This window comes from Rhinoderma darwinii, chromosome 4, assembly GCF_050947455.1.
Source record: "Rhinoderma darwinii isolate aRhiDar2 chromosome 4, aRhiDar2.hap1, whole genome shotgun sequence".
Lineage (NCBI taxonomy): Eukaryota > Metazoa > Chordata > Amphibia > Anura > Rhinodermatidae > Rhinoderma > Rhinoderma darwinii.
The window spans coordinates 17,590,599-17,617,813 of record NC_134690.1 but is presented as its reverse complement, the minus strand read 5'-3'; the positions used below and the strand labels follow the sequence as shown (position 1 = coordinate 17,617,813).

Genomic DNA, 27,215 nt, shown 5'->3' with positions numbered 1-27,215 from the left:
CTGGCGATCAGATGATTGCTGCAGGTCTGACTTCTCAACAGCTCAGACGATCAGCTGTTGTCACAAGGGGGAAGATGCTGCGAGCCACACGTTTCCCCTGCTGCAGGAGAAAAGTGGCATTACATGCGGCCATTCTGAGGAATGGCCGTCCTTGTAATGCAAGGCCATATCGGGTTTGCCAGAGCGGGAGTCGCTCTTAGGGAGCGGTTGTCTGTTCTGGCACATAGAGGTTGGTCCCAAGCGGGACAATCCCTTTAACGATTGATTGATTGATTGATTGATTGATTGATTGATTGATTAGTTATTTGTAGTGGGATTGTTGTTTCTTATCTTGATTGTTATTGTTTGGGTCATATGAACAGTTATCCAACGATCGGTTAACAAAGAAAATAGAATTTAGGGTGGTCCATCTCTCGATTTTTATTAAAGGGTTCTCCTCTTTGGACAAAATCTAATTGTTAGAAAGGTCCCTTGACATTAAGCTGATCAAAATGTGTCCCCCTCTTGAGACCCCCAGCGATCGGCTGTAATATTTGGGGAAACCTGACCGTAAGTGTTCAATTTCCCTGCAGCACCGCCACAGGCGAGACTAAGCATTACACAGTGTCTATACAGAGTGGTCCTCCAAAGAGAGACGCGCTTTGTAACCGCTCTCTACTCCGGCCAGTAGGTAAGGATCCTGAACACCGGACCGCCTTCTATTAACTCAGAGTTCACTAATAGGGTGTATGACAAGGGGCTTTCTAAACCGGACGATTCCTTTACCGCAATCGCTCACGTTTTCGAATGGTGGTTTGGTGTCGGTGACCATCTTGGTAATCTATATATACACCGACCTGCCGCTATTTTTGTGAATAGAAGCCAATCATTACATCTGTGATATTCTACATCGCAGATAGTGTCAGGCAGGGGCAGTGACATCGGGAAGTGGAGGTGCCGGAGTGCGGGCTGTCTCAGGTGAGAAGTGACACGCCATGCCGGGGCGGGGACCGTGTGTTGGTACATATGTTGTTGGGTATGCTTTTGCCTCAGTAATCAATGTTCCCAGCATGGCCCTCCGCCCTTCTGCTCTGTACCGGTTGCTTAACAGCAGCTGCGGAGGAAGAAAACCGGTCTGTCGTCCCGGTGCCTTTATAAGGTCAGGAGTTCATACCTGTGAAATAAAAGGGACGTTAACGTACATAGGATGTTTCTGCAGCGCTGCGGGCGGCTCTGGGTGGTGACTCTTCAAATATACTGTGCACAGATATGTATTTAATATCTAGGTACGGCTAATAACTTCTTCCCCGCGGGCCGAGGGCACAATCTCTATCCCATCCTGTATGTTTACACAAGGAGCCAGCAGTTTGAGTTGCTCCTTCACATCCTAATGTTCACCTTTCGGATTTTGTGTGAAACTTCTGCCTTCAGGTGTTAGGATTGGATTCGGGAGCAGGAAATAATTATATAGTTTTAGACCCAGAGTCGTGGAAATCTGTCTCGCTAATAGGTGGGTGGATGCGGTGCTGTCGAGAGAATCTTTTGATTGGCATGTCAGGTTTTCGGGGACTGAAAAAGGAGGGGGGGGTAGATAGTCAGAAGGAATATATGACCTGAAGTTTACTGTTCCGTCAGGTTTTTTTTTTCTTAAAGAGACATGTCCTGTTCAGGTGGCTGATTTCTTGGACTACGGCAGGGGTCCGCCCTCCATTTAAAGGGGTTGTCCAAAACTTTTAATATTGTATCAGTAGGATCGATGGGTACGAGCACCCGAACAGCTTCATTCTGCTGATTGGTTGGGGTCCCATCAATCACACATTGATGCCCTATCCTTATTCAAGTGCGAATACGAAACACGTATTTAAAGGACGTGTCCACCTAAAACTGAAATATAAACCCCCAGTTATTGTTCTCTTCTGCCTCCCAGGTTGTTCACTGGGTTTTCAGGTTTTGTGATTGTATAACAAGTTCTGTAACTTTCTAGAGCTCTGCTTGCGTTCAGCGAGTGGGTCCATTTTTGTTTACGCTCAGAGGCTTAAACCGCATACAGATATAATACTTTTTACAGCTTGTATTCAGTGTAGGCAATACTCTGCGAGCTAAACAGTCTGGGCTCCCTGCTGATACAATGTATCCATGCTAATGTGTTGTCTAGTCGGGATACAATTGTAACAAAACCTCAGCTGTCAGAAGTATTCGGTCTGTACAGGTTTTCAAGAAACTTAGTTCACTGACAACAAGCAGTGATAATCTCTTGAATTTTATTAGATATTTTTTTACATTTTTAAATGTTTTTTTTTTTTACCCAGCTTTACCAGACTCAGACGTAGGTTATAGGGGGAGCGGTCACAAGGAAATCACATTCCCATTGGCCGTTCTAGTCGCGGTAGCAGCAGAATACAGGCACGTGCGCCTATGATGTAGAGTTGTGGTGATGTCACCACATTGGGGCAGCCTCTCTGCTTTCTCCATTAACACCATATATGGACTGGACACTACTCCTGAACTCTCCGGGTGGTGGGGAAACCAGATGCAGGAAACTTTGGTGTATTTTTGAGCTTTTGTAGTAAGTTTTAAAGTAAATTATAAATCGGTGGTATATGTATTCCTTTTCTTTGATACAACATCCAGTAATCCGGAAATTCTGATAATCCAACACCGTACTGCGGTATAAAGTGGAGTTCTTCTCTGATGAAGAGCGGTCTATATTTTATTCTGTTGATCCCGTCACTAGTCCTTTACTTTTTGTTGCCCGTTTCCACATGATGTGAGCTTCTCAGTCCTAAAAGTACATGGAATGTGTCTGACTTGTACGTGAGTCCTGGGAAGGACGGTTGTTTGTGTTAAGCGTCTGCAGTTCCTTCCCGAATCAGGACTTTGATGAGGAAGTCCATGTAGGGTGGAAGAAAACTTTCTTTTGATGTAGACTGGAGAAAATTTGAAAACAAAATTAGTATTTCGTCTCTAGAAAAGCCATTTATCTCACACTTCCTCCCTCTCGGGCCTCATAAGGCATGTCCTCTCCAGTGGATCCCGGCAACCTCTATATGACTGTCTAATACACCCCTCTCTTCTCGGACTGCTGCAGGTTACGTTAAAGAGGACCCGTTACCTCTCCTGACTTGTCTGTTTTAGTAAATACTCACATTCCCCCTAATATAACAATTCTGCAGCATCTTTTTTTTAGAAGTCTGCATTGTATTGTTCCTCTGTTACTCCTCCTAGAAATGTATAAATAGACAGCTGGGTGTTACCATTCCTTTTGTCAAAGGGGCGTGTCCCTACAGTCCCACTATGTCAGCACTGATTGGACCATGTCAGCCTGTGTAGGGACACACCCCCAACTGCTGACACCTAGTTGGCAATTGATTAATACATTTATAGGAGGAATAACAGGAGGGACGGTACAATGCAAAGTTCAAAAAAAAAAAAAAAGCTCCAGAATTGTTATATTATGGGGAATACAATTATTTACTAAGACAGACATGTTGGTCCCTTCTTTTTATCGAAAAACTGATGTCAAAGCCCAGAGGCCTGGCTGAAGGAACGGATTCCTCCGCTGAAGGCGTTACACACAACTATATATGGCACCCTTGGCGCGTCATGGGCATATACTGTACCTCTGTGTCCCTCTGGTTTTATTTGGAAGCTAATTGGGGCACTAGTGAAGTATATGGCGACTCACAGAGACGGCACATGATTTGCCTAGGGGCCAATAAAACAGACCTGTAGGGTCCCGTGTTGCTCCCATGAAGGGTCTGTGCACACGACATTGCCATGTGCATGAGATGTTGGCCTCAGTGGGAGACTTAGTTAGATGTTTGGCCCACGCTCAAGTTAAAAAAACATTTATATAAAAATCCTGTTCTATTTATAGAATTTTTTTTACTCTTGAAGTCGATCTCCAGACGTTTGATATAAAACGTGGATCTGTCCATTAAAATGCCGTGGTCGTCTTGTAGACCTTGGATCCTTGGTGCGCTCGTAGTAGCAGTATAGTGTGCACAGTGTCAGAGAGTTGCAGAACTTCTCATTCTACAAATCATTACATTGCATTTACATAAAACATCTAGCGGAACACATAATACTGGAGCACCACTGAGGGGTAAGGGCCCATGCACCCGACCATAAAAAAACCTCCGTAATTGCGGACCGTATTCTATTTGCCAAGGACGCCTTTCCGTAGGGCTACGGAAAGGTAACCGTGCCGGGAAATATGGAGCATGTGCTACTTTTCATATTTTACGGGCTGTGCTCCCATTATTTGTATGGGAGCACGGCACGAAAATGCAGCCCGCGGGCGTCGTCGCCATCTATGATCCGCGGGCTGTAATCAGAGTTCAGTCCCCTTTTTAGGGCTTCTTCATAGCGCGGACGTGGTCTTCAGAGACGCACACTTTCTCTCTTACATTCTAAGGACTAGTTCCCACGGGTCGCTTACGCTATTGTTTCCGCAAAAAAACAAAACGTAAAACCGGAACGGAACGGAGACAAGCGGAAACCATTTGCAACGGAAGCATTACCATTGCAATCAACGTTTCCGTTCATGGGTTCCTCCGATGGAAAGCTGCAACAGAACTCAACGGAAACCAATGCTGATGTGAACAGGCCCTAAGGGTGTCTCACTCTCTCACACTCTGACTCATACTCTCACTCATTTACACACCAACTCCCTCTCACTCACACACTCTCCTTTTCTCTCTGATTTTCTCATTCTTTCTCTTTTCCTCCCCTTTCATTATTTCTCTTTCTTTTCTTCTTTCTCTCCCTCTCTTGTTCGTTTGTTCTTTCCTTTTTTTTCTTTCTTTCCTTTTTTTTCTTTCTTTCCTTTTTTTTCTTTCTTTCCTTTTTTTTTTCTTTCCTTTTTTTCTTTTCTTTCCTTTTTGTCTTTTCTTTCCTTTTTTTCTTTTCTTTCCTTTTTGTCTTTCTTTCCTTTTTTTTCTTTCTTTCCTTTTTTTCTTTCTTTCCTTTTTTTCTTTCTTACATAGTTACACAACTCCATCAAGTTCAACCATTCTCAATAAATTACCCGTCATTAGTTTCTTGATTAATTATAATCCTCAATGCCATTCGTCCTTAAATAATTATCTCGCCTTTTTAAAAATGCTGACATAGTATCTGCCGTCACTACCTCTTGTGGTAGGGCTTACATAGTGTGCTTACTCTAACAGTAAAGAACCCTTTCCTATAATGATATCTGGAACCTCTTTCTTCCACAAGCAGTAAATGTCTCTTGGTCCTTTGTAGAGTCCTTGGAAAAAAGAAATCATGTTCTAGTTCTTTGTATTGGCATTTTTGTTTTTTGTTTTTCTTTCTTTCTTTTTTTTATTCTCCATGTCTATGCATTACATGGAAAGTTCATTGATTTCCATGAAAATTGTGTAATGCTTCATTTCCCCTGTGGTGGCGCTGCAGGGAAATCGAACACAGAAAATCTTAAAGATCGACGCTTATGAAAAACTCAAGCTGATCCTTCACTGACTGTTCCCAGATTTAGTTCCACTGTCACAATGATGTTCCAGAATATCTATCTTCATGTTTATACGTTGCTCGTCCTTTATTCTCCGCTCAGATGTTGTGTACGGAATAATGAGGAAACGGTCGCTGTCAGTACGGTGATATTTATGTGGCTCGTTGAAGAAGTATTTAAGGGAACAGATGTTGTAAAGCTGTTCTTCCGCAATGCAGGTCTGTCGCCCAAATGTTAAATGTTAGCAGAACGGATTCTTCCTCCTAAACCGGAGCGGCTCTATTCCAGCGTCCGCCAGAAATGACCCCCCCCCCCCTCCCAAATGAAAAAGTTCATTGAATATATGGATTATTTTACATTACTGCTAGACTACATATAAATGTGACATTCTTAGGGTAGGGGGACGCGGTTTTACTGCAAATAGATTTTTAAATGATTGTTAATTCCACGTTTTTGCCGGTAAACCGCCGTTTAACCGGCAAAAACCGTGCGGACATTATTAATCATTTACAAACAAGATTTGCGTAAAGGGGTTTTCCTATTTAACACTTTTATGTGTCCGTGCTTTTAACCTCGGAATGTGATAACCTTTGTAATTCCCGCACTGTATAAAAATTGGCCCCGTTTCCCGATGCTGTCATGGGGCACATGACTGGTGACATCACTCTTTTTGCCCGCTCTGTTTACCAGCCGTATACCGATCACGTGGTCAAACTGTTAAAAGTTTCTGCCTGGTAGACGGTGCGTCACTGGTGATGTGTATGGGCTGTTCTGTTATACGGCCAGGAACACGCATGCGGACAAGCGAGGGAACAGCAGGCACCGCGCATGCTCGTTCCTGGCTGTATAACAAAACAGCCCATACACAGCACGTCACTAGTGACGTACCCTCTACCGAAACAGTTTGACCACAAGATTTTTATACGGCTGGTAAACAGAGGGTGCAAAGAGAGTGACGTCACCAGTCATGTGCCCCATGGCAGCATCGGGAAACGGGGCCAATTTTGATACAGTAAATGCATTACAAATGTAATCCCATTCCGAGGTTAAAAGCACTGACACGTAAAAGTATTAACGCGGAAAACCCCTTTAAACTTGCGTGGCAACTCGATGTTTAAGCGGCTGCGATGTGTGTCCGCAACCTCCGCGCACGTTTCGATTAAATTGTGTGCGCCCGCCTGCCATGACAAAGCAGAATAACGCCGGTTCTCATCTTTCCTAAATACAGCTCCTAGACCCAAGAGGGATGGGGGTCTCCTGTTCTCTTCAGGTATAATGTGCAGTGTTTGAGGTCGCCTTGTCGTGGCAGGTGGTGGATCAATATGTGCGCTAAAAAGCTCACATTTAGATGTATAGTAAATATAGCCGTAATACAATGCTAAATAATCCATACATTCAATGTTTGCATATATCCAAGCGCCCGCAGAGCTCTGCTACCTCTTCTCGAGCTGGTCTCCGTTTTTTTGTTGTTGTGTATTTTGTTACCGTCCTATTGATTTTACTGGGATATGGATGTTTTCTGTGAACTCAAAGGGCATGAAACCTACTAACTAATGCCGGTGACTCCATTGCTGACACCTGACATGTCGGAAGCTGTACATACTCTTTAAAGGGAACTTGTCAGCAGGTTTTTCCTCTATAGACTGTTCCCACCACGCTGTAGCACAAGTAAACCCCTTTCTAAACGTGTGTCCCTCAGTATCGCCGCATACCTCAAAAAACAATGATCTAAAAACTCCAGAGCCATAAGGCTAATTAGGGCTGAAGTGTCCGCTGGGCGTATCCAGAGCTCCCAAGTGTCCGGCTGAATCAGCGTTAACCCATTCCATGTTTGTCTGGTTGATGTGGGTGACTCCTTCAACGTCATCCATAGGCCTCCCCAAATCGGCACATGCACAGAATGAAAATGAATCTGCTGGCCACAGCAGGGAATTCACCTTCACCATAATTCAGTGAACAATTCATTGAAGTACAAGACTTAGGGAATTAATGAACTAGTGACAGATCTTCTTTATCTCCTAACTAATCTAATAGGCGCTATGATGCTGAAAACTAAATATGCTAATGTGGGCCTAATAGCCAAATGGGAGGTAACTCTTTCTTTTCACTCTGGGCGGAGTAATGTTTTGTGTATGACTGTCCAATCAGTATACAGCTTCTCCTCTTCCCTCCCCAGCAACACCGTGATCATATAGTAAACAGCTTCCATTCCTGACTGTGTGTTCAACAGGTGATACTTCCGGTTGTTTCACAACTAGAACTACAATCCTGGTGTCACGAAGACTAGAATCTCCTCTTTCATATGCCACCAGAATCGCTGTTCTAGGTGGTCCACAGCCAGAGATATGGCTATTTGAAGTGATCTCCTTCCCTCCAGCCTCAGTCCCTCACACTGAGTGAAGCAGCTTCATACTGATTGGACAGCGTCAGAGCTTGTGAGGAGGCTCCACCTCCGGAGAATGGCTGGTGGTGACACCCACTTGTCTAGTATAACCTCATTGACCTATTTAGAAAAAAGCTCATAACTTCTAAAATAATAAACTTTTTGGGACACAATTTTCACTGTTATTATCAGTGTGACGGCGCCTATCAGATTAGTGAGGAGATTGGGCGTTATTAAACTAGTGACTGATCCTCTTTAAGTCCAACAGTTTTTGCTTCTTCGGCCTCATGCACACGGTAAAGCTGTTCCCCCGTAATGCTAAGAACCTCCTGATGTCTCTGTATGTAATTGGATGCCTACAGAGGTACAGTATGGACCCCATGACTTCTATAAGGGCTGTATTACAGATCCCAAGTACTGCTGGGGGCATGAGGCTTTACAGTAGATCCAAAAAATTATCCCCTGGGGGTGTTTCAATAAATGTCATGATCCTGTATTAGTAGATTTACATTAATATCAAACCAAATAAAGGAACCTGAAAGGCAGCTGCCAAACAAAAAGTTCATGTGATATCCAAAAAGAAATATCCATAAAGATCTATTTACGGCTAAGTTCACATCTCGCTTTTACTCTACGTCTGACGTGCAGGTTTTGACATGAAAAAACTGTCCGCACGTGTACCACGTCCTGTCCCTAACGGTGTCGTTTGTGCATACGTTTTATGCGCTTACGTTCTATCCTATATTTTTTTTTCCATGGCCTGAAAAGCGTAGTTTACTACGCTTTTCAGTACTTTTACAAAGCGTATACGTTTTTATAAATTTCGAATTTAACCCCTTCCCCCTGCTTGCATTCTGGGCCCTAATGTCCAAGCCATTTTTTACATTGTCACATTCGAAGAGCTGTAACTTTTTTATTTTTGCGTCGGCATAGCTGTATAAGGTCTTGTTTTTTGCGGGACGACTTGCAGTTTTTATTGGTACCATTTGAGAGTAGATGCGACTTTTTGATCACTTTTTATCACATTTTTTTTTAAGTCAGGATTAACAGAAAACAGCAATTTTTCCATTGTTTTTGATTTTATTTTTTACGGCGTTCACAGTGCGGGTTAAATAATGTAACCGCTTTATAGTCGGGGTCGTTACGGACGCGGCGATACCAAATATGTGTAACTTTTTTGCTTTATTGTAGTTTTTTTTAATAGTAAAGCATTTTGTAAGGGGAAAAAGTGGGTTTTTCATTTATTTTTTTTTCACTTTTTTTTTTTATTAACTTTATTAAACTTTTTTTACTTTTATACTAGTCCCACTAGGGGACTTCACTATCCTCCGATCGCTATTATAATACACTGCAATACTTTTGTATTGCAGTGTATTACTGCCTGTCCGTTTAAAACGGACAGGCATCTGCTAGGTCATGCCTCCGGCATGATCTAGCAGGCATTCGCTCCAGGCAGACCTGGGGGCCTTTATTAGACCCCCGGCTGCCATAGAAGACACAGGCACTCGGCGATCTTATCGCCGGGTGTCGGTGGGGGAGAGAGGGAGCTCCCTCCCTCTCTCCAAAACCATTCAGATGCGGTGCTCGCTATTGTGCACCGCATCTGAAGGGTTAAACGGGTGAGATCGATACTAATATCGATCTCACCCGGCAGAGCAGGGACGCCCCCAGCCCTCAGCTGCCTCTGGCAGCTGAGAGCAGGGAGATTTGACGGCTCCCTGCTCTGTTTACTTTATTCTACAGCAGCGCCGTGGAATGGCGGCGCTCTAGAATAAAGCCCACTAATGACCGCCGTGAAAAGGCTTATCGGCGATCATTAAGGGGTTAATGGTAAGAACGGACACCAACGTATACGAGGCAAACTACAAAAGTAAGCGTATGTTACAAATGCGTACGTTTTTTGTAACTTTAAAAACGTATTCGTCGTCGTATACTACAAACGTGTGCACAAAATGAGATATGAACTTAGCCTGCGGCGTGGATTGAATTATTGCATGTTTTACCCATTATTGACCAGGACTAAAAAGACCAGCTCAATTTTTTGTTTTTGCCTTTTGACCTTTCTTGGTGACCTGACTCACTTCCTCTGTCTCCGCCCTGGCTGCTGTGTAAGATATAGCAGCTTCCAGAGGAAAGGTGTTTGCGCTCTCTGATATGGTCACCACTGACATGGGCGCACTGGAATCTGGATGATGTCACTGCCCCGGATGACATCATCAACCACCTGCTGGAGTTTTACCATTCCGGTGTAGAGTCTACAATCTGCTGCTGCTGCTAGCTCATCCGTCTTGGAGATTAGTGACCAGACCTGTTCTTACATATGGATTATGTACAAAAAAATATTGATGTTCGTGGTGGAGATATCTCGTTCTCATTTCTTGATTGCATAATAATCGTGACGTTTTCCAACACGTTGTAAAATCTCTGCGTGCAATAATGAAACCTCCTGATCATCCGATGCGGGTCCTTATTGATCATGGCAGGATCTTAATCGATGGCTACTGCTCCAAGGTGTGACAGCGGTCGGCTGCGTAGTCTTGCGTGTTTGGACATGAGGGTTAATTTTCGATTGGTTTCCCATTATTCCATGCGTTTGGCTGAAGTGTATGAATAGCTTAAGAGGAAAGTCTGATTCGTAGGCCTCATGCATATGGCTATATTCTGGATTTGTGTCTCATGGATCCCAAATGGGTCGCCCATACTATTCTATAGTCCAATTCTTTACCTCCATATTCGTGACTCGTGACAATTTTACACTGAGGATTTTTTGAGGAAATAAGAGAAAAAATATTGTGGCTCACTCTTCAGAAGAGGATACTTGCCTCCGTAATACAGACCCATGGGCACTTAGTGTGCCATCTGTATGAGACTCGGGCTGTGGAGCCGGTAAACGCCAAACTTTCGTCTCCTTTTTTCCACTGTCTGATTCCAGGTCCGTCTCATGTATAATAAGCCCGATAGTCTGCTCTAGACACAGTTGAAAACTTGTAAAGGTTTTGGGAGCGTACACCCGGAGATGTGGGGGAGGGGAGCGCGATTGTTGTGTCTTCCTTGTCTATGTGTCCTCTTAGCGCCTGCGTCCTTCATATTTATTGGTTGCTGATCTTCCTTCTCTCTTCTGTTTGGGTCTGGCCGTCCTCTCTCCTTTAGTTCTGTTCGGTGGCGTGCAGCTCGTTGCAGCACCACTGAGCACTCTGTAGCATTTCTGGCTGTCCGGGAGATGAAGTTTCCCAGGTGGCCAGGAGGGAGGAAGAGGACAGCGTTTACTTATTTTCAGCTCCAGGATGACGCAGCAAGGCAACTCCAGCTGAGCAGATTGAATGGGTGCTGAGCGGTAAGGGGATATAGTAGCAGGGAGGAGGCTTGCATAACGGAGTGGGAGACCGTGTGATAAGTACAGGAGACTACGTCACAGATTCTCCCTTTTTCTTTTTTTCCTTTTTCTTTTCTTTTTTTTTTATTTGCTCTTTTTCCACTTTTTTTTTTCTTTTTTTTTTTTTTCCTCCCTCCCTCCCACCCCATCCCTCTCCCTCTCCCTCCCACCCCATCCCTCTCCCTCCCACCCCATCCCTCTCCCTCCCACCCCATCCCTCTCCCTCCCATCCCTCTCCCTCGCACCCCATCCCTCTCCCTCCCTCCCTCTCCCTCCCTCTCCCTCCCTCTCCCTCCTCCTCGCTCTCCCCCCTCCTCGCTCTCCCCCTCCCCCCTCCTCGCTCTCCCCCTCCCCCCTCCTCGCTCTCCCCCTCCCCCCTCCTCGCTCTCCCCCTCCTCGCTCTCCCCCTCCTCGCTCTCCCCCTCCTCGCTCTCCCCCCTCCTCGCTCTCCCCCCTCCTCGCTCTCCCCCCTCCTCGCTCTCCCCCCTCCTCGCTCTCCCCCCCTCCTCGCTCTCCCCCCCTCCTCGCTCTCCCCCCCTCCTCGCTCTCCCCCCCTCCTCGCTCTCCCCCCCTCCTCGCTCTCCCCCCCTCCTCGCTCTCCCCCCCTCCTCGCTCTCCCCCCCTCCTCGCTCTCCCCCCCTCCTCGCTCTCCCCCCCTCCTCGCTCTCCCCCCCTCCTCGCTCTCCCCCCCTCCTCGCTCTCCCCCCCTCCTCGCTCTCCCCCCCTCCTCGCTCTCCCCCCCTCCTCGCTCTCCCCCCCTCCTCGCTCTCCCCCCCTCCTCGCTCTCCCCCCCTCCTCGCTCTCCCCCCCTCCTCGCTCTCCCCCCCTCCTCGCTCTCCCCCCCTCCTCGCTCTCCCCCCTCCTCGCTCTCCCTCCCTCTCTCTCCCCCTCGCTCTCTTTCCTCCCCCTCTTCGCTCTCTTTCCTCCCCCTCTTCGCTCTCTTTCCTCCCCCTCTTCGCTCTCTTTCCTCCCCCTCTTCGCTCTCTTTCCTCCCCCTCTTCACTCTCTTTCCTCCCCCTCTTCACTCTTTCCTCCCCCTCCTTGCTTTCCTTCCTCCCCCTCCTCTCTCTCCTCTTTCTCCTCTCTCCTATGTCTATGCATTACATGGAAAGTTCATTGATTTCAATGAGAATTGTGTAATGCCTCATTTCCCCTGTGGTGGCGCTGCAGGGAAATCGAAGAACGAATATCTTGAAGATAGATGCTTATGAGAATCTCCAACTGATCCGTCACTGATGTCGAGGGGGACGGGAATATAGTATCAGGGAGGAGGCTTGCATAGTGGAGTGGGAGACCGTGTGATAAGTACAGGACGCTACATCACAGATACTCACAACTCACCGTCCAGCCCGATCACTGGGAACTTAGGCTTAGTATTGCATAGCGATAAATGGAGTATGGGGGAAGGAAGAGGACATTATAAGGGGCCGCTATGGTCATGGGACACTGCGAAGTCATAAAGGCTGGGTTTGTTGAGGGCAGTTTTCGTTATGTATCTATGGGGTACGATCAGTGATAAAATTCCCATGCAAAAATAAAAAGTACCAGATTCTTAGTTATTGACCGTTTTATATGTACATTAAATCGTAACAAAAACTTCTAAATCTTAAGCTGGCCATAGACATGAGTGTTAAAGAATCCTTCGGCCGACCGCTATTTCACGCAACTCCACCATAAACGTACCCGTTCAGGATGGCCGAATGGAAATATAATTTCTGTAGTAGGAGCTAAAATCTCTGGCTCCGCTTATATCTAGGAAAACGATAGAATTGTGCAGGTTGAAGTCACACGGCAGATGGCCGACTCCAGGGGCGAACAAGGTTTGGCATAATAACCTGGATCTTTTTCCAGAATTTTTATTAACTGCTCCTAGTTCTGAGGGGCAAATGGCCAATTTCTCTAACCTTGGCCATGTGTAAATCTCCTTATTAAGTGCATATTGAATACAAGTCTCACAGTTGATGGTTATTCTCATAGATTAGAAAGATAATATTTACTTAGAAGGTGTATGAGAAAAGCAAAAAGTGCGCTACAGTCCTCTTCGGCAAACAAGACTTGATTTAAGGCTGAAGTCTCCGCCAAGACACCTACATGGGTGACAATCTTAGAAACTCCATAAGCAAATTGTTCTTGGAAACTGTTTACAAGGAGGACCGCTTTGTATATTGGCGCTCTTTAACCAGTTAGTGACCGCCAATATGCCTTTTTATGGCGGCCGCTAATGGGCTTTTTTCCGATGCATACGCTTTTTCACGGTGCTGCATTGGAATAAATAGAGCCGGGAGCCATTAAATCTTCCTGCTCTCGGCTACCAGAAGTAGCAGACCTGCTCGAACGGGTGAGATCGATGTCAGCATTGATCTTGCCAGTTTAACCCCTCAGATGCATCGCTCAATAGCGAGCGCCGCATCTGAGTGGTTTTGGAGAAGGGGAGGGAGCTCCCTCTCTCACCCCACCGGCATCCTGCGATAAGATCGCAGGGGGCCGGTGGTTTCTATGGCAGCCGGGGGGGGGGGGCCTAATAAAGGCCCCAAGGTCTTATGCCTGAGGCATGACCTAGCAGATGCCTTTCTGTTGTACACGGACGGGCAAGTAATACACTGCAATACAAAAGTATTGCAGTGTATTATAAATGCGATCGGGGGATCGCATAGTGAAGTCCCCTAGTGAGACTAGTAAAAAAGTAGAACAATTTTTTTAATAAAAAAAATAAATAAAAACCTACTTTTTCCCTTTACAAAATGCTTTATTATTAAAAAAAATACAAATGTAAAGTTACACATATTTGGTATCGCCGTTTCCGTAATGACCCCAGCAATAAAGTTATTACGTTGTTCAACCCGCTCGGGGAACGCTGTAAAAAATAAAATAAATTGATTGCTCGTCATGAAGGGGTTAAATTCCAAGGTGAACGGGGATCCTTAGCTGTAATGATACTATATGGTCATGTGATGAAGTTGAACAGCAGCTGAATAGGGGGCAAGGTTTTGTTTTCCTGAAGAAGAACCAGACGGTGGTATCACACGTAAGTATTGTGACCTCAGTTTTTTTCAAGTAGTGCTTTAACCACATAAAGTCAATGGAGGAAAAGCGTGACCTAGATGGTCTCGCCAACAAAGGCGCAATGGATCGGGTGTGCTTCGACTTGATCTCAATAGATTGCAATTCACTTTATGGACATCGCTGAAGTGAGATTCAACTGCCTTCGACTTTGCCCCCAAGTTGTACATGACACAGTAGCAGTCCAGCCTTGAGTCCTGTCGGACAGACTGGTTGCTATGGACACACTACTTCACTACCACTGTTCTATTTGTGAGGTTGTCAGGCAGTGACCCAAGTAACCAGTCTGTCTCCGGTTACTCTCCTTTTTTTGCTTGACGCAAATTGGCACTGAAAAGTGGGAAGCGAGACACTTGGCATTACTTAAACCAGGCTCTTATTTCCTTTGCCCACATCTTTCTGCATGTTTATCATGGATCTGTACCCTGGAAACACTCCACATAAGACTTTTTTTTTTTTGTTCCCCTTGGTAAGAGCTGTTTGGGCGCTTTGTAAAGGGTGGATCTCTTCTATGACAAATCCTCGGCTTAAGCTGAAGGTGAGGTGAGAACCTGCTGTAATGACATAATTAAATAAATACTCGTGTTCCTCGGGTCACACACCCCTCTGCATTCCTCAATGACCCCAACAACCCCTCCAGACACGGGGCACCATGACTTATTACATAACCTGTGGAGTGTCTCATAGGGATTAAGACAACCCGCCTGTTTCTTGGAGCCACTTCACTTTCTCGTCTTAACCTTGTCATATTTAGAGGAAGTTCTTCTCCTAATCCGAAGCGAGTGAGAGGTGTGACTGCCCCATACGTAACGCAACGTCCTGAATGAAATCACAGAGGAAATGTTTAAAGTCGAGTTGAGTTTTCCAGCAATTTCGGTGGAGTGTTTTTCAAGGAGACCGTCTAGAAAATCTTCCTAAAACTATAAAGAACTGCACCTGTGGCAGCACATATGAAAGTTTGACGTTTTATTTGTTTTTCTACCTAGAATGACTCCCAGAAAATGTTGCCATTTTAAAAGGTTATTCCCATGTTATATAGTGATGACCTATCACGAGGACTTGCCTTCACTTTATGATCATTGGGAGTCCAAGCTCTCGGACTCCCACCAATTTTGAGAATGAAGGAGCGCAGCGCTAAATCAGTGCTGCGCCCCCTTTATTCTTAGGATCGGTGGCGGTCCCGGAGGTCAGACTCGCTGATCATAAAGGGAAGGCATGACCTGGGTACTTGCCATCACTATATAAGATGGGAATAACCCTTTAAAGGGGTTCTCCAGGATTTCTTTTTTTATGTAACCCTCTTATTCATGAAGAATAAGATGGTTCTTCAACTCCCACCCTCCAGTGCTTGCTGACTTAGGTGCTCTGGCCTGTACATTGCCCCCCCCCCCCCCACGCTCTCTGTGCAATGTATAGATGTCCCATACGGGCACAGTGAGTGGGGGGGGGGGGTCATGTATGGACCTGAGCACTGCTGCAATTTTTTATATGGGTTCAGGTCAGCGGGCGCCGTACAGAGGAAGGGCGCCCTTAAAAGAATAGAAAACACCAAGCTATTAACACCGTTCTACATTAAAAATCTAACTTCTTTATCATTCATCCATGGTCATAATCTGGCCACTGTTTTGCTTTTGACAATGACAAAAATCAAAAACTCCTCTAAACTGCCATGTGTGAACGCAACCCAAGTCAATGGAATGAAAAAATCAGAGTAGTGTGGACCTGGTCTTTGCTTTTCTGCTAGGAACCAATTACAAAAATACTTAAAGGCGTTGTCTAATCACAGACTTCCCCTTTCACGTTGGATCCGGCTCTCCGCACCACCTGTAGGCAGGTGATTTTGCTGGGCAAAGCCGCGGCCATCCAGCGCCCCGCTGCAGGAAAATGTGGTATTGCATGGTGTCTATTCAGATTTATGTCTGTCCGCTTATATCCCCCACAGTCTCTCTTCTTTAGCCTATCGAGGGGCACCGCTCTCTGATGTGGGGAGCTTTACGGAATCGCTATGGGGTCCGCACCATTTGGTCACTTCATGGTGCTCTGTACGGCGCCGAATTACGGAGTCATTCTCATTTTAAAAGAAATTTGAAGGTTGTACAAAGCCATTATTAATAGCCGCCCGGGACCTGTCGTAGCCACGAATTACAGAGACAACCTCTAGATTTCAATGGGTGCCATTTAATGGAAAACTAAAAGTATACCCCCCCAAAAAAAAATTAAAAAAATCCCAGGACTTCGGCCATTTTGCCCTCATTCTCCTCCGTGGGATGCGCGGTTTATAACAACTTTCCGCAGGTTTCCATTGCGGTTAATGGTAGCACAGATTTTACAGGTAATGTTTTTCACGTTTCACCTGTAAAAGCCACACGGCCAATAACTGCATGACAAAACCATGGCAATTTTGTTTTTTGACCATTCACAACATGTTAACACTGCATTACAAACCTGTGTCTGGGAGACTTCTCCCCCATGTCATCAGTAGGACCCTATGATTAAGTACCGCCCCTTAGTTAAGCCCCACCCTCTCAGCCGCTTACCAGACAAAAATAGAAGAGATCAACCGCAAATTAACCCCCGTGTTCTCTGCTGGATTTCTACAAGACGGAGTGCAGGATCCGGAAACAAACCAAGTGTTTACTTCTATGGTTAATTTCTAGATTTTACTGTCCCTTTCTTAGGCTCCATGCACACGACCGTATAATCGCCCGTATTTACGGACTGTATCTACGGCCCCATTAGTTTCTATGGCCGACGGACACCTTCCCGTATATTTATGGGAGGGTGTCTGTGCCGTAGAAACCTGACGAAAAAAATAGGACATGTCCTACTTTTTTGATATTACGGACCGTGCTCCCGTACTTTATAATGGGAGCACGGCCCGTAAAAACGGCCGGCTGTCTGCGGCCAGCCATGCCCGTAATTACAGGTCGTAATTACGGGCACAGTCGTGTGCATGGAGCCTTATGCCCCATGCACACGACCGTATACTTCATCCGTAATTACGGAGCCATTCGTTTCTATTGGCCACGGACGCCTTTCAGTGTTTTAACGGATGGGTGTCAGTGCTGAAAAAAATGATAGAACCGGTCCTATTCTTGTCCGTAATTACGGCACGGACTCTCCCATAAAACCCTATGAGTGCTTCCGTTCAAACGGACGGCTACGGATGTGCATCCGTAAACCGTCCATATTTACGGAAGCGTTGCTATGCAACATGTTGGTGACCTCATTTGCAGTCTCCCTCCTTTTTTTACGGATCCGTATATACGGATGCAATACAGACCGTATTTACGGACAATATTTACGGATCGATGAAAATACAGGGCCTAAAGCCTTATTCTACTATAGAGCAGCTGCAGGGCAAATAAACAATCACTGGCCACTTCCCATGATCTAGAAATATACTAATAGTAGCATTGGGTCCATGGATGGTGGCACGTTGATACTTGAGGTAGCAGCTAGGAGAGGGTTAATCAGTTGTGCCTTGTTGTCCATAGACTATAAAGAATCAGTGTCCAGCTCTATATTTTGCTCAAGGTCATCTAGATGACACGAGGATTTGAGTCCGTCTCACACGTTTTGAAAGCGGTGACTTCGTCTGTCAACTATGTTTCCTCATTGCTTAACAGGTTTCAAATCGGACACTAATAGTAGCATTGGGTCCCTGGATGGTGGCACTTTGGTACTTGAGGTAGCAGCTAGGAGAGCGTTAATCAGTTGTGCCTTGTTGTCCATAGATTATAAAGAATCAGTGTCCAGCTCTATATTTTGCTCAAGGTCATCTAGATGACACAAGGATTTGAGTCCGTCTCACACGTTTTGAGAGCGGTGACTTCGTCTGTCAACTACGTTTCCTCATTGCTTAACAGGTTTCAAATCACTTGAAGTCATTAGAGCAGTATTATATCCAGAGAAAAACTCCCATCATCCATCCCATGAGGTAGAGAGGGGTTTTAAGGAATCCGTACAGATTAATCCACAGTAATTGATGAGCTTTAGAAATGAGTAAGACGAGAGGTTGTGTGACTCCTGCTCGTAAACTTAATTTCAAAATACTGTTACGATGATCTGGGATTAGTTTGTGCCTATCCTATATGGCAGGAGATGGTTACAGGGCAGGTTTTCATTTTATTGTCTGATTCTTCTCCCTCTGTTCATGTTGTTTGGTTTCCAAAGGGTCCAGATGTCAATTAAAGGGGCTGTCCAGTATAGAAAACCCATTTCCATACACCCAATTAGGGAATTCTGAGAGAATAGTGGGGGTCCTCTATTCAGGATCCTCATCTCTTGTCCACAGTGGAGAGCGGTTACATAGAGAATCTCTCTCTCTGGAGGACCTGTCCCGTATTACATATTGATATGAATAGACAATGTGTAATACTTAATTTCCCCTGTGGTGGTGCTGCAGGGAAATTGAGCACTTACTGTCAGGTTCCCCACAGATTACAGCTGATCGCTGGGGGTCCCAGCAGGGGGACACTTTGTGATCAGCTTATTGTCAAGGGACCTTTCTAACAAGTAGGGATTGTCCAAGGAGGACAACTTAAATGGAATCTCTCACCAGCTGGAAGCCCTCACATTGGGACATCTGTAAATTGCCTTAAACGTTCAACAAACTTCTGACATGGTGGGGGGCCGAGCACTGAGACCATCACCAATCGCTAAAACGAAGCGGCTTTATTTCTGTTCGGCTTTTTCCGGAAACCGATGTATCGGAGTACGGGCCCATAGACTTTCTATTGTGCCCGTACACCGCTACACTGATTTCCGGAAAAAATCAAACCGGCACTTCTGCTGCTTCGTTTTAGCGATTGGTGGTGGTCTCAGTGCTCAGATCTGGCAGGAAATCCTCTAAGCAGCACATAAAAGGCTCAATAGACAGATTTGGGTGGCACTCAGAGACCTTACCTGGGAGTGGCATTAGCATATAAGGTTTGCTCCATTTTGGCTCCCCGATCAACACTAAGGGGCGAGTTAGTGAAAGTGGTTTAGATTTCATGTTTCCAGATTGGGTAATGTAGGATGTGATCTGATTTCGTGCTGTGGCTAGTGGGGTCTGCAATGACTTCCTGCTGAGGTTGGAGTGCAAAGCATGGTGTAGGGGCAAAGTCGCGGCTTGAGCCCCTGATGAGACCAGAAATTGATTCCAGACTAGCACAAACTACCATAGACATTGCAGCGACGTCACTGATCATAGCTGTGTCCTTATGGAGCAGTAAAAAAAATTGCAGGCACTGGTGGGTAACTCCGAGCTCGGATCAAGCGGGTGCAAATGTGTTTTACATATATTTTAACTTTTAATACAGTGAAACCTCCGAGACCATTCAAAAAATAAAAAATGGTCTTCTGGAGGGGGAGGGGTGGTTCTCTAAAGGAAGAGGCCAGTATACATAGGATATAAGGGAATAGAAAATCCATCAAGAACAGTCTAGTCTAGATCAGCGGTGGTCTCAGAGTCTTTTGGAGAAGTTTCATTGTTGTGCTCATCCTATCGCGATCACATCCATTGTGATACTGCTCAACCTCACAGTACATGTCACTGTCATAGTCTCAGAGTCCTATCCAAAACCATGGGCAGGAACCCCAGCAAATCCTGCAGCACTACATGCTGCTTTACTGCCGGATGACTGTCACCACCATGCAACCAGAGCCTAAACGCCATGGGAACACCTATAGGACGCTTTCTCCTAGGGTTGCACGATTTTCCACCAAAATATCGATACTATTTAGATGCCGTGCCCCCTTAAACGGTTCAATACAGTTAATTCATGTATTACGATACTAAGCTGTGCGGCCTCACGACTTGGTATTGTTACACATGAATGTAGTGAGCGGGGCTCGGATGTGTAATACGGTCATTGCCCCGCTCCTGACAAGTGTGCGCGTGCGGTCAGCAGGATGCGTTGCGGCCTGCGCTGCACTAATGATCGCCGACACTGAAGACCGAGAACGTGGCGGGCACACTACAAATCACCCCCATGTTCGGTCTTCAGTGCAGGCGCCGCCGCTCATTAGTGCAAAGCGGGCCGCATCACCTTATGCTGACCGTGCACGCACACCTGTTGTCCGGAACGGGACAATGGCTGTATTACACAGACGCAGCCCCGCTGGAGATCAGAGAAACCTCTCGTCTCCACCGCTATTCCCCTGAATGCTGCGATCAAAGCTGACCGCAGCATTCAGGGGTAAATCAGAAGGGGGGATGCCCTTTGAATCGTGTCACAGGGACTCTCTGTGATGCGATCAAGGGACATACCATATATGGGCAGACAATCCAGGGTCCATTGAAGGACTCCAGCAGGGCTTTCTCACCATATTTCCTGTTGTTAGAGCATACTGAGGTACGTCCTAACAACTGCCTGTGTACTGTCAGTGTATAGATATATGCCAGTACATTAAAGTTTTTAAAAATGTAAACGTAAAAAAAGAATAAAGTAAAGTTATATTACATTATTTTTTATTTTTATTTTTTTTAAATACACACATTTTTTACAATAAACATTAAAATAAAAGTCACAATACATAAAATATACAGATATCTGTATCGTCGCGACCGTAATAACCGGCACAAAGTATCGTTTTGGTATCAACTATCGAAATACTACGCAAGGTATCAGTATCAAAGTCCAAATTCTGGTATTGTGACACTATAGTTACTACTGTACGGTACCCCATCCCCCGGTTGGGCTGTTGGAGCTCGTAGCGTCTGATATGTGTGTACATCTGTATTCCAGATCGCATGGATAAGATCAGTCTCCGCACAATGTGAACTGAAGGTGCAGCGCGTTTTGATTACCATGTAAACCTATGATTTGTTTTTGTCTTTTCCTCTCCCCAGGAAAGGACCTGTCCAGCCGCAGTGACACCGACCTCGCCTGCATTTTTGGAAAACGAGAAAAAGTTAATAAGTCGCCTCAGGTATAGTATTTCCTTCTTCGTGCCATCCTGTGTCTGATTAACGTGTCACTGAGCACGCGGGCACCTGAAATGTTATTCTAAGGGTGCGGTCACGCGCGGCGTACTTGCACTCTATTTCCGCAGCGCAAACCTGCAACGCAAGAACTCGAGAAATCTGTGTGCGTGGCAGAACATTCTCCCCGTAGACGCACATTGTAGTTTTCACAGCTTATTTTTACACTGCGGAAATGCAATTCAAGTCCGCCACGTGTAAGGACAGCCTAAAAATATATATTTTTTAAAGTGGGTGTGGTTTACTAACAGTGGGTGTGGCTTGAACCACGCTACTTACCGTCAATGGACCATGTACACTAGTTTATAGCGGAATCCAAATGACTCCATGAACGTCACACGTAGAGGAAGTGCGGTGACTTCTGGGTGATGGGTGTTTAATCTATGTACAAGGAGGTAAGGTGTTTTGTTTTTTATAGGACTAGATGTCTAAACACCCATCACTCTGAGACAATTGAAGGCGTTTTCCCATGAAGGACATTTATGACGTATCCACAGGATATGTCAGATAGATGCGGGTCCCACCTCTGGGACCCGCACCTATCTCTAGAACGGGGCCCCCTAAACCCCGTTCTACCTTCTGCTCTCGCTACCTCCCGGCCACTTCCTGACTTTATGGCTGAGCTATGCTGTTTCCTTCTTTATGGCTGAGCTATGCTGTTTCCTTCTTTATGGCTGAGCTATGCTGTTTCCTTCTTTATGGCTGAGTTATTCTGTTTCCTTCTTTATGGTTGGAGATCACTTGCTTCAGCCGCAACACAGAGAGTCAGAGTAGGGTTAAGGGGGACCCCGTTCTAGAGATAGATGCGGGTCCCACCTCAGGGACCCGCACCTATCTGACATTTATGGCATATCCTGTGGTTATGCCATAAATGTCCCTAGTGGGAAAACCCCTTTAATTGTTCCATGGTTTATCCAGGTTTGTCTATGCACACAGTCATGTGAGGACACTACAATCAGGAATACACAACGGCAATATGATTATATCCCGACGTGTCAGACACGGGTTCCGAAGTACTGGTCGGTGGGGGGGGGGGACCGGGTGCTGAGACCCCCAACAATCACATGAGCATAAGGGCTGTGATACTCTGCGGAACGCGTTGCACTTTCACCTTCTGTCAGCCCTCACATAGCGGAGTACAGGCTATATAGTGTCTACAGCCTGTACTCTGCTGTCCAAAGAGAAACCAGGAAAGCCAATGGAAGACTTTCTCAGCAGCGCAGCATCTCTGTTCTGTGGTTGGTGGGGACCTCCGTGCCTGGATCTGATCGTTCTGACATGTCCCAACATTATATCTAAGCTACTATATGAACTTCCCTAAGTCCGGGTTCATTCACTCAACACAACAAGATCTGAATGTAACACAAGCAAATACCGTTGTGGGTTTTGGGGCAGATTTTCAGGCTAGCTCCACAGTGTATATATTTTGCTGCGTATGAACTTAGCCTTATGGGAATCAAAAAAGCGACAACATTTTTCATGAAAACACCCACACAAAATGCATGGAAAAAAAGTGTATACGTACTCCGACATGCCGTCCCGATCGTGTGCCGCTCACACAGGGGCAGGGCTGGTTACAGAGCTGTCTCAGCTGTACGTGATGAGTAAAGATGATCTGCCTCGGAATGTAAACAAGAATGATAACGTTCACTGACTGCAAGCCGAGGTCTTGAAAAGGGTGAGGAATTAGAACGCAAAGTCTTTTAGAAAGTGGTAAAACTTATTAAACAAGACTGGTATGTTATTACTACCAGACCGGAGGTGGTGAGCAGTCGTTTATATTGTATATTCCGCTCCTTTTTTGGTCCGTCGCTGTTGTGTCCTTAGATCGCCTGACGTTGCTGTACCCGGCCCGGAGATCACGTTCCACCTCGGACCCCACCCGATATCATCTGATCACGTATGTCCTGGCGACGGACACGTTTTAATCACGTATTTTCGTTTCCGGTCTTCATTTTTAAATCTCCGGCTGTCAATAATTGGTCGGTCCTGTGCACAATTTCATGGGTGTTGCCTCTAAAAACCACATCCAGCAAAACCTGAAGATTGAGGGGCGAATGCAGTTAAACCCAGAACACCCTCTCCCAGGCTGATCACGCTAAGGGCTCATCCACACGTTGCGGAATTGCCGCTTTTTTCCGTACGGAAAATACGCAGCAGAATACAGTAAAAATTCTGAGCAGAAATTGACCCGCGGTGCGTATTTTTCGGACCGCAGCGTGTCAATTCCTGCTACGGAAAGTGGACAGCATTGCGGCGTTTTTCAGAGGAGATGTCACCGTCTCCCAACATTGTGAAAAACGCCGCAAAATACGCACCATTTTCTGCCGTAAAAAACGCAGGAAATGGTGCGATTTTGCCGCATTTGAAAGTCTGCTGCAGAAATTTTCGGCAACAATTCCGTGGTGCGTGGACAAGCCCTTAGGCTAAATGCACCTGTTGCGTAATTTGATGCGGAAAATCCGCACCAGAACCGCAGGTCTACGCACGTAATTCCGCAGCTAAAACCGTTTTTGAGAGCGGTATTTACATTTTGATGTGGAAATTGGCGCGGTTGGTTTTATGCTGCCGATTTTGGTGCGTTTTTCTTTAAAACTGGTCAGATACAAATCGAAGCGGAAACGCAAGATAATTTGACATGCTACGGATTTTAAAATACGCACCGCAGCTCAATTTACGTGCAGAAAAAATCTGCACGGTGTAGATGAGATTTGTTGAAATCTCGTTTACTTTGCTGGTACGGTATTAGCGGACACCGTTTGATGAAGTGCTGCGGTTCCCGATGCGGCTTTTGTCTGTGTATTTTATACAGGTGGAACGTATTTATTTTACAGTTACACCTTTAAAGACCGCGCAGGCAAAAACCGCAGCAAATTGTGATTAACCTACGTGCGGTTTTGCTGCGATTGTTGGTGCGTTTTGACTACTGTAACTCATTACTAGTCGGTCTTCCCCTCACTAAACTCTCCCCTCTCCAATCTATCCTCAATGTGGCAGCCAGGCTCATCTTTATGACCAACCGCTACACCAACGCCTCTAATCTGTGCCAGTCACTGCACTGGTTGCCCATCCCCTTCCGAATAAAATTCAAACGTATTACTCTCACCCACAAAGCTCTCCACAGTGCTGCACCTCCTTACATCTCCGTCCACCACCCTACTCGGGCTCTACGTTCTGCCAACGACCTTACATTAAAATCCTCCATAATCCTCCCACTCCCGTCTCCAGGATTTCTCTCGTGCTGCACCCGTCCTCTGGAATGTGCTACCCCAGACAATCAGATTAATTCCCAATATCCACAGTTTTAAACGTGCCCTGAAAACACATCTATTTAGACAGGCCTATAACATTCCCTAATCTGACTCCTTTCCATGGCCCTCCTTTTAGATTAGTCATCAGAATAAGATTCCCTCACACTCCTTCTCTTCATGTCCGTCATACACGGATACTGGCTGGTGACCGGCTCATGCAGCTTTATGTTACCACCGCATGTGTATAAAAATGGCCGGACCATTGTACAGAACAAACACTATTACACTTTGTGTCTCCCTTATTTCCTCATAGATTGTAAGCTCTTGCGAGCAGGGTCCTCACTCCTCATAGATTGTAAGCTCTTGCGAGCAGGGTCCTCACTCCCCAGGTTTGAATTGTAAATGAACTTTGTCACTATGTAATGTCTGATATTGTTTGTTTCATGTCCCCTCTAAATTGTAAAGTGCTGCGTAATATGTTGGCGCTATATAAAGATTATTATTATTATTACCGCGCGGCCAAAAACGTCCGCTTAGGTAAGGGGACACATTCTTGTTTTCATCTAGGGTCCTAATCGTGCCAACGCAGGGTTTCAGTCTCTTGGATTGTCAAAATGCTCGTATCTGGCGTAGATTTCCATTTTTGGCGCACAGACGGCGAGAGGTGCCTAATTAATACAGAAGCGTGAGTCTAGGATCGAATGATCAAGTTAGAGGGGTTGTCGAGGATCAGAAAAACATGGCTGCTGTCTTCCAGAAACAGGCCACCGGTTGTCCGGGGTATTGTAGCTCTGCTCTATTGAAATGAATAAAGCTGAGCTGCAATACCACATACAACCTGTGGACAGGTGTGGTGCTGTTTTAGGATGAAAGAACCAGGTTTTTTCATAATCACAAAGTGCTCACATGTCAGCACCCCCCCCCCCCCCAATTACCCTGGAAGAGAAGACTGCGGGTGCCCGTACAGGCGGCCTGAGATTAGGAAAAAAAAAGCACCTTTTGATCGTAATGATTGGCACATGATCCTCCGTGCTGACACTCGTTGGATTTCTGCCCTGTAATCTCCTGAGAGGTGGAGCAGGGCGGGGTAACCCGTTTTCAGGTGGGTTTTGTTTTCCTTGCAGTGTAAATCTTCACATAGTTATCTGAGTGGTTAATGTGACAGACGTGATGCACATCGGCCTACGACAGCGAGGGCAGTTGTGCAATACCCACTGTTACGCCATACCCACACCTGGCCCAGAGACGGCATTGCCTGTGCAGCGTCCAGATGTGCCCGGGCTATTAATCCTGCCTCCAATAATGTGACTCGGGGCTGTGTACGTTGTACGGAGACGCTGCCCTCTCTGGGGGGTCATTCCATTACTGGTGATAAATGAGATTTTGGACGCCGTGTAGGAAATTTTTTCCGTAGATTAATTAGCTCAACGGCTGGGACACGTACGGAAAAATCGTCTCTTATTGCTGGATACGCTGTGCTTGCGGCAATTTTGACCTCGTATGCTCGCCTAGTGCTGGCTATCGGTGTACGGACTCAATAGAAAGTCTATGAGCCCGTACTCCGATACATCGGCTTTCCGGAAAAAGCCGAACAGACGCGAAGCGATCACACGAGACCTTCAGCTGCTTCGTTCTAGCGATCGGTGAGGGTCTCAGTGCTCGGACCCCCACCAATCCAAACTTCTGACGGGTCACTATGACATTTCAGAAGTTTGTCAAAAGTCTATCTACACTTTAATCCTCACATCAGATTTCTTCATTATATTTTGACACCTATAGGAACATCGACTTGGGCATCGTCTACCGTGAGACCTGTCAGGAGCCGTTTTTCCGGGCAGGCCTGGCACAACTGATGAAGTTGCTTTCTGCCAGGCTCGCTTGTACGCTGCTAATTTCTGTCTTGGAGAGCTTGATGCGGCTGTGTTTAATCTTATGATTCATGGTGTCTCTTTGGCCTCCGCAACCTCCCCCCCCCCCCCCACCTCTCATTTGCAAACAATAGACAGTGCAGCAGAGCTGAACCTTAAATTGGACGCTTCTACGTATTTGTGGGAAAATGTAAAATTTCCGTTCAATATTTAATATCGATTTCAATTTTCCTGGCTGTTGCTAGAGAGTAAAGCGAGGTCTGTATTGTGGAGAGCCCTGCCTCGTGTGCCAAGTTTAACTCCTTATTAGCACAGTCACAAAGCTGAGAATGGGGAGCATAACATTGGACCCCTTAGTAGAAGTGTCAGAGACCACCATTTTGTTGATTAAAGGCTTCATAGCTGAAATCTCCCAGTACTCTTCTGCTTGTTCAGTGCCTGTTAATTTACACAAGTAATCTAAAGTAGAGAAAACGGACCCCCACCCCTACATTATAGGAGCTCAGCTAAGCCGTTAGGGCTGTGTCTGATGACAAGCTTGTTGACTGTTTCCAATAACAACCTGCAGAATTGTCAATGTTGCTTTAAAGAATAATACAGGATTTAAATCAGGATCAGTACAGGATAAGTAATGTAATGTATGTACACAGTGACTCCAGCAGCAGAATAGTGAGTGCAGCTCTGGAGTATAATACAGGATGTAACTCAGGATCAGTACAGGATAAGTAATGTAATGTATGTACACAGTGACTCCAGCAGCAGAATAGTGAGTGCAGCTCTGGATTATAATACAGGATGTAACTCAGGATCAGTACAGGATAAGTAATGTAATGTATGTACACAGTGACTCCGCCAGTAGAA

General features: G+C 45.8%; 1 protein-coding gene across 1 annotated transcript in view; it reads left to right on the top strand.

Annotated features, from left to right (window-relative positions):
- Window positions 1-27,215, top strand: part of PINX1 (PIN2 (TERF1) interacting telomerase inhibitor 1) — a 190,934-nt gene that overhangs the window by 86,768 nt on the left and 76,951 nt on the right. The window contains exon 6 of the mRNA XM_075863806.1: window positions 21,104-21,183. Coding sequence (XP_075719921.1) covers window positions 21,104-21,183 — 80 coding nt within the window. The remainder of the gene's footprint in view (window positions 1-21,103; window positions 21,184-27,215) is intronic.